The sequence below is a fragment of the Notolabrus celidotus genome, chromosome 8, assembly GCF_009762535.1.
Source record: "Notolabrus celidotus isolate fNotCel1 chromosome 8, fNotCel1.pri, whole genome shotgun sequence".
NCBI classification, from domain to species: Eukaryota; Metazoa; Chordata; class Actinopteri; order Labriformes; family Labridae; genus Notolabrus; species Notolabrus celidotus.
The window spans coordinates 20,887,790-20,904,200 of NC_048279.1; the positions used below are offsets into that span (position 1 = coordinate 20,887,790).

The 16,411-nt window shown below is 39.5% G+C and overlaps 1 protein-coding gene across 1 annotated transcript; it reads right to left on the reverse strand.

Annotated features, from left to right (window-relative positions):
• Window positions 1-2,276: 2,276 nt before the first annotated feature.
• On the reverse strand, window positions 2,277-15,868 carry LOC117817631 (protocadherin Fat 4-like). The gene is made up of 4 exons (XM_034690384.1): window positions 13,511-15,868; window positions 9,498-11,861; window positions 5,183-7,555; window positions 2,277-2,384 (listed from the first exon to the last, which is right to left on the reverse strand). The coding sequence occupies exons 1-4, from the start codon at window positions 15,866-15,868 to the stop codon at window positions 2,382-2,384; spliced, it is 7,098 nt and encodes a 2,365-aa protein (XP_034546275.1). The 3' UTR covers window positions 2,277-2,381.
• Between the last annotated feature and the right edge of the window lie 543 nt (window positions 15,869-16,411).

The window sequence follows — 16,411 nt, forward strand, 5'->3', positions numbered from 1 at the left end:
TTCCACTGCAATGACACCATGCGATCAAAACCCTCACTGCAGAAACATTCAAGCAAGTAACATTTCAGCTGTATGGTAGACTTTGCTTTTCTGTTAAATCATAAATATTTCTTTTTACACATTCACCAGAAACCATGAGACTATTATCCCTCGGCACGCAGCTTTTTTCAATCAAATAAAACACCAACCTTTTTCAAAGTGTTGAAAAAACCCACATAACAAATGTGTATATGTCCCTGTCAAGTTACATGAATTAAACAATCAGAAAAGGTGAATGCGCCATGCAAACAAACTGGTGAATGAGCAAACACGATCAGCACCACGGACAGCGATTTACCAACTGCACTCCTCCACAGATTCATCTGGTGAATTATTCCCTACCGAGTTTCAATAATGAACAATGGACACAGGCTTATTATTTTTTCATCTCATATGTATTTCGTGTGGTCTTTCTATATGAATGGGGTTAGGATAAGGCTTACTAATGGAGCACAATCATCTATTTATAGTAACTTGGCTCTCGTTTGTTTTGAAAGATTACCATCTTAATTTTACCACAACCCAGAAAATATTATTTTAGGGTAAGGTAAAAAAGAGAACAAAGAAGAAAATGATAAATGTAACTTAACTGTCTGTCTCCTCGTTGCCAGGTTATTTCCCCAATAATGTGAACATATTCATTCAAACAAAAGAGTTCACATAATTTTGTAATTAGCCTGTTACTCTAAGTTTACGAAAACATTATAATTTTGCCCACATTTTCTCCCGGATGACAACTTTAAATGTTCGCCTCATTATTATACATATTTTGTTGACCTTATTACACATTTTGTTCTTGTATTACTAAGTTACAGCTGAAGATAATACTAAGCTGTTACCTTGTATTAACTTGGCTAAATAATTCCTTTATTTTAACACATTTATAATCAAACCATTACCCAATCATTGCTAATTTATGACCATGTAGTGATTAAAACTGCTGCTTATTGGACTTATAAAATATTGTTTTATTTTCATTCTTTTTAGGTTCAAATTAACCTCTATAAAGATACTTTTCTCATAACAAAAGAGGACCACAGTTCTAACATGAAAGCAAACAACAGCCAACTTGTTCATTGCTTTACACTACAAACAAAGCCCACAACCACAGCACCTTATAACTACAACACAGTATGAGTGTAGGAAGCAAGAAAACAAGCAAATCAAAAAGCCAACTAACAAGGAATGGTTTTCACAAACTTTACCATCTGCTAGAAGTAAACTTTAAATGCAAATAGTCTAAAATATTGAGTTTCAGTCATTGACAATGATGATGCAGGTTCTTGATCACAACCTCTCCAACTTGTCCTCATTTCCCACCGTCTTCCATTAAAAAGGACAACTTAACATTCACTGGATTATTTTATAACTGCACAGATAAAAAAAATCACTTAGTAAGTGAAATAGGTGAATGTCTAAAACGCTGACAATTGTGATCTTATCTGACAAATAATATGAAACGTTTGCAGATATTTGTTGTAAAATACAAACATTTGCATAAAGTGTTGTAAAGAGTAATCATGATTTAAAGAAAAAACCCAGATATTATTTATATATGTTTTTTACTTGTCTTACCTCGGTAGATGCCCTCCTCCTGTCAGGGAGCACTAGTGTGTTGGCATGGCTGCCCGGGACTATAGTGGATCCTATACTCATTCTGGGTCCCACTAACATGTAGCGTTTGTCTCCAGATCTGTACTGGATGCTGTGACACAGTGTGCCGTCATAGTTGGTCTCTTGTAGATATTTGGAAGTATAGTCTGTGGATTTGGAGCACTGCATTGCAATCAGCACGATGATGCTGATGATGAAAAGAGCTGAGACTGAGGCCAAAGTGATCATGAGATAAAAAGTGACATTACTCTCCTCCTCATCCTTTGTTGCACTTTTCACATCAGAAGCAGCAAAAGCCTCTTTGGGCTCCACAACTTTGACAATGACAGTAGCTGTAGCAGAGAGGGACACGTTGCCATTGTCTTTGACCAGTATGATGAGTTTCTGCTCAGCCTCGTCTGTCTCTGTGAATGAGCGAAGTGTTCTGATCTGTCCTGTGTAGCGGTCCAAAGCAAAGAGATTGTGCTCAGTGACTTCCTGCAGTGAGAAGAGCAACCAGCCGTTATATCCTATATCAGCGTCATAGGCTCTGACTTTAGTCACCAAGTGTCCTGCGTTCACATTGCGGGGAATCTCCTCCACACCTTCAGCAGAGCCGTTGGAGCTGACTGGATACAGGATGACTGGAGCGTTGTCGTTCTGATCCAGAATGAACACGTTCACTGTGACGTTGCTGCTCAGGGACGGAGTTCCAGAATCTGAGGCCACAACTTGGAACTGGAACTTTTTCACTGTTTCAAAGTCAAAACTTTTAAGGGCCAAAATATCTCCAGTTTCAGTGTTTATGTTCAGAAAAGATGCCAACTTATTTTCTTCTCCTCCATTTCTAAGAATATGATATGAAATAAGCGCGTTGTCATTTTCATCTCGATCAAAAGCTTTCACTGAAAACACAGAGGTACCTGGCTCATTGGCTTCAGTCACATAGAAAGTATAAGGACTGAGTGAAAACTGTGGACGGTTGTCATTCACATCTGACACCACGACGCTTATGGTCATTTCAGATGATAATGGAGGATGACCAGTGTCTTTAGCAGTTATTGTCAGATCATAGTGTGACTGTTTCTCTCTGTCCAGAGGAGATTTGGTGACTAACGAATACATTTTGTCTCTTAAGGATGGTGACAAAGTGAAAGGAACATCCTCATTTATGGAACAAATAACTTTTCCATTAAGACCAGAGTCCAGGTCATTAACACTGATAAGAGCAACTGTAGTTCCAGGTCTGGAGTCTTCAGGGATGGAACTCGAAAATGAGGTAACTTCAATCTCAGGTGCATTATCATTAATGTCAACTATCTTAATAATGACGCTTTTCTCAGTAGTGAGAGGAGCGAGACCTTTATCTGATGCCTGGATTTCTATTTCGTATTTGTCCTTTTGTTCGTAATCTATTAAATCTTTTACAATTATCTCACCTGTTGTTGGATTGATTTCAAACAGCTGAAATAGCTTGTTACTCACACTCTTACCGAAAGAATAAAACACTTCTCCATTCTGACCTTCATCCAAATCAGTTGCATTTACTTGCACGATCGTGGTCCCTACTGGGCTATTTTCCGGTAGTGTAACAGAGTAAACATCCTTCGAAAAAAGGGGTGTGTTATCATTTACATCCAAAACTTTTACAAGAATTTTCATTTCGCCAGATTTCGGAGGTTTCCCTCCATCCAGAGCCGTCAGTTGCAACGAGTGACTTCCACCAGCTTCCCTGTCAAAAGATTTTTGCAAAACCAAGATAGGTATTTTACCGTCTTCTCCTTTATCCCTGACTTCCAAACGGAAGTGCTCGTTTTGGCTGAGTTTATAATGTTGTACTGAGAAATGACCACTGTCTAGATCCCGTGAAGGCTTGAATTGAAATCTTGCACCGGGCAAAACTGACTCAGAAATTTCCAAATTTGTCACATCCTCTGGGAAACTTGGAGAATGGTCGTTTATATCCAGCACTTCGACCTCTACATAATGAACCTCCAGCGGATTTTCTAACACTGTTTTCAGATTCATCAAACACGTACTGCTCTGCGCGCACACCTCTTCTCTGTCAATCTTTCGGCTCACATACAGGATGCCATCATTTTGGTTCACACGGAAAAGAGGATCTTCATTACTAGACACAATCCGATATTTCCTTTCTTTCAGAGTGCTTTTATCCAATCCAAGATCCTTTGCAATGTTTCCAACCACAGTTCCTTCGTTTACTTCCTCAGAGATTGAATATCGTATTTCCGCAGAAGACACGCTCCACAAAAGCACAATAACCGCGCAGCTGAGCACATATCCACTCGCCTCTGGTCTCTCGCGTCGTCTTTGTTCCATTGTTAATGCCGAAATAATGCGCAATCATTTACAAGAACATAACCGCAATGCTATCATTAACTTTATCACTAGTTTGTATGGAAATAATCATCTTCCTTCAAAAACGACAGCTTTATGTCTAATTTGTGTATCCCTGATGCCGCAGGAAGCTCTGACACGACCGTGTTATCATCGAACTGAGAGAGCTAATAGGAGGCGGTACTAAAATGCTCTGACGACACACACATGTATTACTGACTTTGTATCACCACACTGACACCATGCGATCAAAACCACCCCCTGCAAATAATCTAAAGTCAGTAATATTTAGACTGAAAGTTAGTCTTGTATTTTACATGTAGGTGATAACCTCGAAACACTGATCTCAAATAGGCGTGAGAAAATAAATAAAATGAAGTTACTCACACTTAGCACACAGTTTCCTTCTAAATCAAAGCCGTTCAAAACCCTCGTGTCAATGAACTCATGTTTATGTTATATCAATTAATACATGAAAGAGAAAGTTAACCTGTCCATGAAAACATACTGCGGAATGAGAGCAGACATGATCAGCACCATGGACAGCGATGACCACCAACGTGGCCACTCCTGCTACAACCGGAAATATTCTTCTCTGTAAAGTTTGCCAATAATATACCATGAACAAAGGATTATTTAACATACACCCCAACCGTATCAATGTTACATGTAACCCTTAGATTACTGTGGTTTAGGTACAGATAGGACATGCTGATTGTGAAAAAACATCTGAAACATCTTAGCTCGTATTTGTTTTGTTTTTAAAAAAGGTCTTCATCTGTTAATACCTGAGAAAATTAGGTTTCAAGGAACAACTGCAATTGGAAAATATAAAGTAAATGCAAAAATGGAACAACGATTGGAAAATATGAATTATGAAAAGAAGGCAAGAAAAAAAGTTTAAATCTGTATTGCTGTTATAAGCCTAGTCCATGTTAACTGAAAACAAATCCTGAAACTACAAAGGGTCAAACTTACATAGGACATCTTTAAACAAGCCAACTGATCCAGCACTCTACTGGATGAACTTCTAAAAGGCCAACATTTCTGACTTTATCAGAAAGACACTTCGATAAAAAACATCAGGTGTATTTTTTTTAAACGAAAGTTTGCTCTAAAGTGTTGAGGTAAACATATTTCATTTCAAAATAGCTCACCAACCAATTGTTTTGCAATATACAGTATGTCTTACCTCTGTAGATGCCCTCCTCCTGTCAGGGAGCACTAGTGTGTTGGCATGGCTGCCCGGGACTATAGTGGATCCTATACTCATTCTGGGTCCAACTAACATGTAGCGTTTGTCTCCAGATCTGTACTGGATGCTGTGACACAGTGTGCCGTCATAGTTAGTCTCTTGTAGATATTTGGAAGTATAGTCTGTGGATTTGGAGCACTGCATTGCAATCAGCACGATGATGCTGATGATGAAAAGAGCTGAGACTGAGGCCAAAGTGATCATGAGATAAAAAGTGACATTACTCTCCTCATCATCCTTTGTTGCACTTTTCACATCAGAAGCAGCAAAAGCCTCTTTGGGCTCCACAACTTTGACAATGACAGTAGCTGTAGCAGAGAGGGACACATTGCCATTGTCTTTGACCAGTATGATGAGTTTCTGCTCAGCCTCGTCTGTCTCTGTGAATGAGCGAAGTGTTCTGATCTGTCCCGTGTAGCGGTCCAAAGCAAAGAGATTGTGCTCAGTGACTTCCTGCAGTGAGAAGAGCAACCAGCCGTTATATCCTATATCAGCGTCATAGGCTCTGACTTTAGTCACCAAGTGTCCTGCATTCACATTGCGGGGAATCTCCTCCACACCTTCAGCAGAGCCGTTGGAGCTGACTGGATACAGGATGACTGGAGCGTTGTCGTTCTGATCCAGGATGAACACGTTCACTGTGACGTTGCTGCTCAGGGACGGAGTTCCAGAATCTGAGGCCACAACTTGGAACTGGAACATTTTCACTGTTTCAAAGTCAAAACTTTTTAGGGCCAAAATATCTCCAGTTTCAGTGTTTATGTTCAGGAAAGATGCCAACTTATTTTCTTCTCCTCCATTTCTGAGAATATGATATGAAATAAGCGCGTTGTCATTTTCATCCCTATCAAAAGCTTTCACTGAAAACACAGAGGTACCTGGCTCATTGGCTTCAGTCACATAGAAAGTATAAGGACTGAGTGAAAACTCTGGTTTGTTGTCATTCACATCTGACACCACAACACTTATGGTCTTTTCAGAAGATAATGGAGGATGACCAGCATCTCTGGCAGTTATTGTCAGGTCATAATGTGACTGTTTCTCTCTGTCCAGAGGAGATTTGGTGACTAATGAATACATTTTATCTCGTAAGGATGGTGACAAAGTGAAAGGAACATCCTCACTTATGGAACAAATAACTTTTCCATTAAGACCAGAGTCCAGGTCATTGACACTGATAAGAGCAACTGTAGTTCCAGGTCTGGAGTCTTCAGGTATTGAGCTCAAAAATGAGGTAACTTCAATCTCAGGTGCATTATCATTAACGTCAACTATCTTAATGATGACGCTTTTTTCTGTAGTGAGAGGAACAAAACCTTTATCCGATGCTTGAATTTCAATTTCATATACATCATTGTCTTCATAATCTATTAATCCTTTAACAGTTATCTCACCTGTATTTTGAGTGATCTGAAAAATATTTAGTATATTTTGATTTATACTGTTGCTGAATGAATAAAGCACTTCTCCATTGGGACCTTCATCTGAATCTGTTGCGTTAACCTGTACGACTGTTGTACCCACAGGAGCATTTTCAGGTAGTGTAACAGAATAGACATCTTGAAGGAATACAGGTGCGTTATCATTCACGTCCAAAACATCTACTACAATATTCATTTCACCAGATTTGGGAGGCTTCCCTCCATCAATTGCAGTCAGAACTAATGAGTGACGTTTTGCAGTTTCCCTGTCTAAAGCTTTTTGAACAACCAAAATCGGTGTTTTACCGTCGTTCCCCTTATTCTTCACATCTAATCTGAAGTGATCGTTGTTGCTCAATTTGTACTGCTGTACAGAGAACTGACCGCGGTCAAGATCCCTTGCGGGTTTTAGCTGAAATCTCGCTCCGGGTAAAACAGACTCGAAAATCTCCAACCTTTTGTCCTTCTCTGGGAATATAGGAGGATGATCATTTATATCTACCACATCTACTTCAACATAATGAACCTCCAGCGGATTTTCTAACACTGTTTTCAGATTTATCGAACACGTACTGCTCTGAGCGCACACCTCTTCTCTGTCAATCTTTCGGCTTACATACAGGACGCCATCGTTTTGGTTCACATGGAAAAGGGCATCTTCATTACTTGAAACAATCCGATACTTTCTGTCTTTCAGAGTGCTTTTATCCAATCCAAGATCCTTCGCTATATTTCCAACCACAGTTCCTTCGTTTACTTCCTCCGAGATTGAATATCTTATTTCCGCAAAAGCCACGCTCCACAAAAGGACAGCAACCACGAATCTGAGCGCATATCCTCGCGCCATTCGTCCCTCGCTGCTTCTTTGTTCCATGGTAAAACCCGAAGCCTCAGCAGTCCATTACAGGTTAATGTCTGCGTTTCAATGAACCAAACTCTTTATGTAAATATCGCCGCCCTTCATATATAAACAGAACTGGTGGCAACCCAGATCCTTCAAAATGCAAAATTAAGCTCCAAACATCCTCTTCTAACGTAGAACTGAGAAATTCATCAGGAGGTGGAACCTTTATTCCATGACGACACAACAAGCTCGTGCACTGCTGACTTTTTACATTATACTGACACCATGCGAACTAACACCTCACTGCAAAATGCTCAAATAGTTTGTTGCACAGTAAGTATATGTTAAAGTAATTCGTAGCTTCTGCAATTCCCAAACTAGAAATTATATTGTAAATGGTAGAGAACGAAGAGGAGCCCATGTCATTAAAAGAGAAAACTAAAAACTTGATTCAAGTAAAGAAAGAAAAGAACACGTATCAGCGTGGTTTGAGGATTCTTCAGATCACTTGCGGACATTTATAATTTCCCTAATTAAGTTGCATTACTTTGATCACTCAGGTAATATCAATAAAGAGCGCAATGTTCGTTGTACTTACTAAACAACGATGTGAAGAAAAGCTTTTAAAAAATCCAGCACCATGGACAGCGACGAATCACTGCAGCTGTGTACAGCTACAGATTGTAAAATATTCTGGCACCGTTTGTAATTTATTTAACAATAATCAACGGTAAAATGAAATTAAAAAAAAAAATGTTCTTACTGTGCCACGTTGTACTAATGCTTTCAAATGATTAATATCGTGTGTTTTCTGTATATTTGGAGTCAGTCAACTCCCCTTGTTTGAAAAATAAGTTCTGTCTGAAAAATCAACATTCAACATGAACTGAAACTAAAATACACGCGTAATTTATCAACCTTGTAAATACCAAACACAGAAAACATGGAAATCAGGAGGAAATTAACAAATAGTATATAAATAAAAGGATAATCATATACAGAACAACTTTTGTAGCTCACATTCTTCTGGTCCGGCTATTTCCCAATTAGGTAAACATAACACCCTGTCAAATCAAAACAATGCTCGATTTACGGTGCCTTTATGTTCAGCTGCTTGCCATCATTGTATCAAAGTGTTACTTATTATGATTGCTTTTGTTCATGAAATGTTTCACCCTGATGCTTACTTTCAATTTCCTTCACCATTATAATTATATATATATATACATATGTACCCTGTTACACTTTTGCATACATTTAATTTTTTTGTTACCCTGTTAGGGCTACTGTTGAAGCAAAGCCATTGATATGATGTAAGTTTGGTAATATGTTTCTTTATTTAAAACATTCTAATTATTAAATGATTACTAAATCATCACCAAGTTATTAACATACTGTGATATAAAGGGCTTTAAATCAACCAATGAAACAATACCCCTGTTAGTGCTTTATGAGTCCAAGCACCACTGTCAAAAAGATATTTGTTTTTATAATGTGAGCAGATCCGAACTGCAACAAAAGAGAATGACAGCCAACTGGTTCATTGCTATATATTGTAAACACAACACCACAGCCCCTTGAAAGCCTAAATAACATTATCAGGGTAGAAAGAAAACAAACAAAGCCTACAAACAGGGAAAGGTTTTTATAAAACTTTCTTTCTGCTTCAAATCATGACACTGATTTTAATTCCCTGACAACAGTGAATTTAGTTCCTGGAACATAAGGTTTGCCTTTTGTCAACCAAATACAAATAAAAGACACAACTTCACAACCTTTTGAATATTAACTTTCCAATCAAGGTAGGATGGGAACTTAAAAAATGTAGATGACCAACTTCTTGGATACAAAAGAATATTATTGATTCAGCTGTAAAAACTTAAAAGGAAAAAATATGCAGATTATTGTTCTAATAAATTAAAGTTTGCATCAACTATCAATAAATGTAGGTTTGATGAAAATTTTGTTTGATGTATTAAGCTCTTACCTCAGTAGATGCCCTCCTCCTGTCAGGGAGCACTAGTGTGTTGGCATGGCTGCCCGGGACTATAGTGGATCCTATGCTCATTCTGGGTCCCACTAACATGTAGCGTTTGTCTCCAGATCTGTACTGGATGCTGTGACACAGTGTGCCATCATAGTTAGTCTCTTGTAGATATTTGGAAGTATAGTCTGTGGATTTGGAGCACTGCATTGCAATCAGCACAATGATGCTGATGATGAAAAGAGCTGAGACTGAGGCCAAAGTGATCATGAGATAAAAAGTGACATTACTCTCCTCATCTTCCTTTGTTGCACTTTTCACATCAGAAGCAGCAAAAGCCTCTTTGGGCTCCACAACTTTGACAATGACAGTAGCTGTAGCAGAGAGGGACACGTTGCCATTGTCTTTGACCAGTATGATGAGTTTCTGCTCAGCCTCGTCGGTCTCTGTGAATGAGCGAAGTGTTCTGATCTGTCCTGTATAGCGGTCCAAAGAAAAGAGATTGTGCTCAGTGACTTCCTGCAGTGAGAAGAGCAACCAGCCATTATATCCTATATCAGCGTCATAGGCTCTGACTTTAGTCACCAAGTGTCCTGCGTTCACATTGCGGGGAATCTCCTCCACACCTTCAGCAGAGCCGTTGGAGCTGACTGGATACAGGATGACTGGAGCGTTGTCGTTCTGATCCAGGATGAACACGTTCACTGTGACGTTGCTGCTCAGGGACGGAGTTCCAGAATCTGTGGCCACAACTTGGAACTGGAACGTTTTCACTGTTTCAAAGTCGAAACTTTTTAGGGCCAAAATATCTCCAGTTTCAGTGTTTATGTTCAGAAAAGATGCCAACTTATTTTCTTCTCCTCCATTTCTGAGAATATGATATGAAATAAGTGCGTTGTCATTTTCATCTCGATCAAAAGCTTTCACTGAAAACACAGGGGTACCTGGCTCATTGGCTTCAGTCACATAGAAAGTATAAGGACTGAGTGAAAACTCTGGACGGTTGTCATTCACATCTGACACCACAACGCTTATGGTCTTTTCAGATGACAATGGAGGATGACCAGCGTCTTTAGCAGTTATAGTCAGATCATAGTGTGACTGTTTCTCTCTGTCCAGGGGAGATTTGGTGACTAATGAATACATTTTATCTCGTAAGGATGGTGACAAAGTGAAAGGAACATCCTCACTTATGGAACAGATAACTTTTCCATTTAGACCAGAGTCCAGGTCATTGACACTGATTAGAGCAACTGTAGTTCCAGGTCTGGAGTCTTCAGGGATTGAGCTTGAAAAAGAGGTAACTTCAATCTCAGGTGCATTATCATTAACATCAACTATCTTAATAATGACACTTTTCTCTGTAGTGAGAGGAACAGAACCTTTATCTGATGCCTCAATTTCAATTTCATATACATCATTGTCTTCATAATCTATTAATCCTTTAACAGTTATCTCACCTGTTATTTGATTGATCTCAAATAAATGCAGTATATTTTGATTTATACTGTTACTAAATGAATAAACTACCTCTCCGTTTTGACCTTCGTCTGCATCAGTAGCGTTCACCTGTGTGACTTTTGTACCTACTTGAGCATTTTCATTGAGCTTCATGGAATAAACATCTTGAAGGAATACAGGCGCGTTATCATTCACGTCCAAAACATTCACTAGAATATTCATTTCACCAGATTTGGGAGGTTTCCCTCCATCAATTGCAGTCAGAACTAATGAGTGGCTTCGTGCAGTTTCCCTGTCTAAAGCTTTTTGAACAACCAAAATTGGTATTTTACCGTCGTTCCCCTTATTCTTCACATCCAATCTGAAGTAATCGTTATTGCTCAGTTTGTACTGCTGAACAGAGAAATGACCACTGTCCAGATCCCGTGCGGGTTTAAGCTGGAATCTCGCTCCCGGCAAAACGGACTCTGATACCTCCAACCGTTTCTCTTTGTCTTGGAAAGTAGGAGGATGGTCATTTATATCCATCACATCTACTTCAACATAATGAACCTCCAGTGGATTTTCTAACACTGTTTTCAGATTTATCGAACACGTACTGCTCTGCGCGCACACCTCTTCTCTGTCAATCTTCCGTCTCACATACAGGACGCCATCGTTTTGGTTCACATAGAAAAGAGGATCTTCATTACTTGAAACAATCCGATACTTTCTGTCTTTCAGTGTACTTTTATCCAATCCAAGATCCTTTGCAATGTTCCCAACCACAGTTCCTTCGTTTACTTCCTCGGAGATTGAATATCGTATTTCCGCAAAAGCCACGTTCCACAAAAGGACAGCAACCAAGCAGCCCGGCAAATATCGCGCCCTCCGTGGCTTACAGCCTCTTTGTTCCATGGTAAAACCCTGAATTCTCATCAGTCCATCAAAAAAAAAAGTCTACCTTACAAAACCAGAATCCAACTCTCCACCTTTTGTGAATATTGACTGCCTGCTTACATCGTCAGTAATGGTGAAAAACGGGACGTCCTCAAAGGCAACACGAAGCACAGAAGATGCTCTGCCAACGCTGAAGCGAAAATGTTGTCAGGGGGCGGAACCGTAACGTGACGACACAATAAGCTCGTGCACTGTTGACTTTTTACATTACACTGACACCACGCGAGCTAACACCTCACTGCAGAAAAGTCTGACAGTTGAGAGTCAAAAGGTACACTTATTCGTGGGTTCTACGAATCAAAGTCCAAACGTAATCAAGTCACAAGAAAAGAGATAACATGTCAGAGTGTTCCTCGGTGACAAGGGAAGCTTAAAGCTTTCCTCAAATAAAGAAACATGAAAACGTTTCCTGAAGAACACGTTACCACGTTTTTAAAAGATTCTTAAAAGTATTTGCGAATATTATCAAGACCTAACCTTTCAGCACCACGGGCAGCGGCCAACGACTGCAGCTATGTAGCTCCAGTTAGTGGAAGTTTTCAAAGTTGTAAGAGTTTAACAGACTATATGCCTTCATGTCTGTAGTACGTCAGCTGCCTTTCATTGGAAAAAAAAATGTCTACACCCACCTTAAAGCATAAGCAACAATAACTGAACTTGGGTGCTAGTTATATCGTTTTTTAGTATAAAATAAAGAAAAAATGGAAAACAAAGTCAACAGTACATGAAAATAGGGAAACTATTTCACAAATTTAAATTGAATGGAAATACATCTTGACTATTATGCATCCACTTTGATTAGGTTATTTACCAGCAAATCAACATATATCCCTTTTTAATCCAAAAAGTGCATCGATAAAGTAATTTTAGTTTGTTCTGCTCACTACAAATTTACCAACAATCTATCTAACCAGTCCAAAAAAATCAATGATGTTGATTTTTAATGCTTTTCTACATTATTATCAATAGTTGTCTTCCCTTGAAAAAAACGTTTTAATTATTTTCAGTCTTGTATTACTAAGACAGCAATTTTTGATACTCAGCCATCACCTGTTTTAACTTTCTCAGTATGTTAATCTTAACATATTTGGACACAAACTTCTTCCCTATATTCACAAATTCATTACAATGTTGTAATGTTAAGTGCTGTCAAATTGACAAATGAAAGATTACTTCACTTTTAGTGCCATATAAGCCCATGATAACCATAACAATGATGCTTGGCTTTATAGCGACAGAAATCTCAATTGCAATATCAAAGAAAACAACAGCCAAACCATTCAATGCTACTTTGAAATAAGTCCCACAACTGCTTACATGCTTGAGATAAGTTATCATTTCAGTGGGTGAACAAATCAAATAGCAATGAAACAAGGCACAGTTGTCACAAAACTTCCTGAGTCTGTTTGTGAATAATCTGAAGTAGTACGTTTTGCCACGGACAGCAATGAATACAGATCCAGACCACAAGCTTTCCTTATGTTCCACATACTTTTGAGTTTCTCAAATGCACACAATTTTAACACATTAGCTGAAATGTTGGAGTTAGAAATAAGCAGAAAGTGTTGATGAAAATATGTGTTCAAAACAAGAGACACCTAGAGGATACAGCTTACCTCGGTGGATGCCCTCCTCCTGTCAGGGAGCACTAGTGTGTTGGCATGGCTGCCCGGGACTATAGTGGATCCTATACTCATCCTGGGTCCCACTAACATGTAGCGTTTGTCTCCAGATCTGTACTGGATGCTGTGACACAGTGTGCCATCATAGTTAGTCTCTTGGAGATATTTGGAAGTATAGTCTGTGGATTTGGAGCACTGCATTGCAATCAGCACGATGATGCTGATGATGAAAAGAGCTGAGACTGAGGCCAAAGTGATCATTAGATAAAAAGTGACATTACTCTCCTCATCTTCCTTTGTTGCACTTTTCACATCAGAAGCAGCAAAAGCCTCTTTGGGCTCCACAACTTTGACAATGACAGTAGCTGTAGCAGAGAGGGACACGTTGCCATTGTCTTTGACCAGTATGATGAGTTTCTGCACAGCCTCGTCTGTCTCTGTGAATGAGCGAAGTGTTCTGATCTGTCCTGTGTAGCGGTCCAAAGCAAAGAGATTGTGCTCAGTGACTTCCTGCAGTGAGAAGAGCAACCAGCCGTTATATCCTATATCAGCGTCATAGGCTCTGACTTTAGTCACCAAGTGTCCTGCGTTCACATTGCGGGGAATCTCCTCCACACCTTCAGCAGAGCCGTTGGAGCTGACTGGATACAGGATGACTGGAGCGTTGTCGTTCTGATCCAGAATGAACACGTTCACTGTGACGTTGCTGCTCAGGGACGGAGTTCCAGAATCTGAGGCCACAACTTGGAACTGGAACGTTTTCACTGTTTCAAAGTCGAAGCTTTTTAATGCCAAAATATCTCCAGTTTCAGTGTTTATGTTCAGAAAAGATGCCAACTTATTTTCTTCTCCTCCATTTCTGAGAATATGATATGAAATAAGCGCATTGTCATTTTCATCCCGATCAAAAGCTTTCACTGAAAACACAGAGGTACCTGGCTCATTGGCTTCAGTCACATAGAAAGTGTAAGGACTGAGGGAAAACTCTGGTTTGTTGTCATTCACATCTGACACCACGACGCTTATGGTCTTTTCAGATGATAATGGAGGAAGCCCAGCGTCTTTAGCAGATATTGTCAGGTCATAATGTGACTGTTTCTCTCTGTCCAGGGGAGATTTGGTGACTAAAGAATACGTTTTCTCTTGTAAGGATGGTGACAAAGTGAAAGGAACATCCTCACTTATAGCACAAATAACTTTTCCATTAAGACCAGAGTCCAGGTCATTGACACTGATAAGAGCAACTGTGGTTCCAGGTCTGGAGTCTTCAGGTATTGAGCTCGAAAAGGAGGTAACTTCAATCTCAGGTGCATTATCATTAACGTCCACAATCTTAATAATGACGCTTTTTTCTGTAGTTAGAGGAGCGAGACCTTTATCTGATGCCTCAACTTCAATTTCATATCTGTCCTTCTCCTCATAGTCTATCAGTCCTTTAACGGTTATCTCTCCTGTTAATTTGTTGATATGAAAAACATTCAGCACTGTTGGATTAATACTCTTACTGAACGAATAAACCACTTCTCCGTTCTGTCCTTCATCCAAATCCGTTGCATTCACCTGTACAACGGCTTTCTCAATTGGAGCATTTTCATCGATCATAACAGAATATGAATCTTGAGTAAAGACAGGAGTGTTATCGTTAATATCTAAAACATTCACTCGGATATTCATATGACCAGATTTCGGAGGTTTACCCCCATCCAGTGCCGTTAGTAACAATGAGTGGCTTCGTGCAGTTTCTCTGTCTAAGGATTTTGTAACAACCAATATAGGTATTTTACCATCGTCAGCTTTGTCTTTGATTTCCAATCTAAAGTGTTCGTTGGAGCTGAGTTTATACTGCTGAACAGAATATTGACCACTGTCCCCGTCTCGTGCGGGTTTAAGCTGGAATCTTGCTCCGGGCAGCACTGACTCTGAAATTTCCAACGAAGTCTCTCTTTCTGGAAAAGTTGGAGAATGGTCGTTTATATCTTGCACTTCCACTCTAACGTAGTGCACCTCCAGCGGATTTTCTAACACTGTTTTTAGATTCATCAAACACGAACTGCTCTGCGCACACACCTCTTCTCTGTCAATCTTTCGGCTCACATACAGGATGCCATTATCCTGGTTTACATGGAAAATGGGGTCCGCAGCACTCGAAACAATCCGATATTTCCTGTCTTTCAGTGTACTTTTATCCAAACCAAGATCCTTCGCTACGTTTCCAACCACAGTTCCTTCGTTTACTTCCTCGAAGATTGAATATCGTATTTCCGCAGAAGCCACGCACCACAAAAGCACAATAACCGCGCAGCCCGGCAAATATCCTCGCGCCCTTCGCGGCTCGCAGCTTCTTTGTTCCATGGTTGAACCCCGAATCCTCAGCAATCCATTTAAGAAAAGTGTCTCCTTTAAAAAAAGTATCCAACTCTTCACGTTTTATGACTATATTGACTGTATGCTTACATAGTCAGTAATGATGACCAGGATGTTAACAAAGGCAACGCTAAGCACAGAAGATACTCTTACGTTGAAGCGAGAATGTTCAGGAGGCGGAACCTTTATTAAGTGACGACACTACAAGCTCGTGCACTGCTGACTTTTTACATTATACTGACACCACGCGAGCTAACACCTCACTGCAGAGAAAGTAGAATAGTTTGTTGCTCAGTAGATAAACTACAAAATGATTTGTTCGTACTGAAAATCCTAGTACCAATGAAACAAATGCACTGAATGTAGATAACAAGCTTGAGTGCTCCTCAATAAGAAAGGTAACTTCAAATATCATTTACGTATAAGAAGAAAAAACACGCTCGTAGACGTTTTGAGGATTCTTCAGAGCTTTTGCAAACATTTATAAATTATTTGATAAAACCACATTAATATTATCAACGAGATAACATC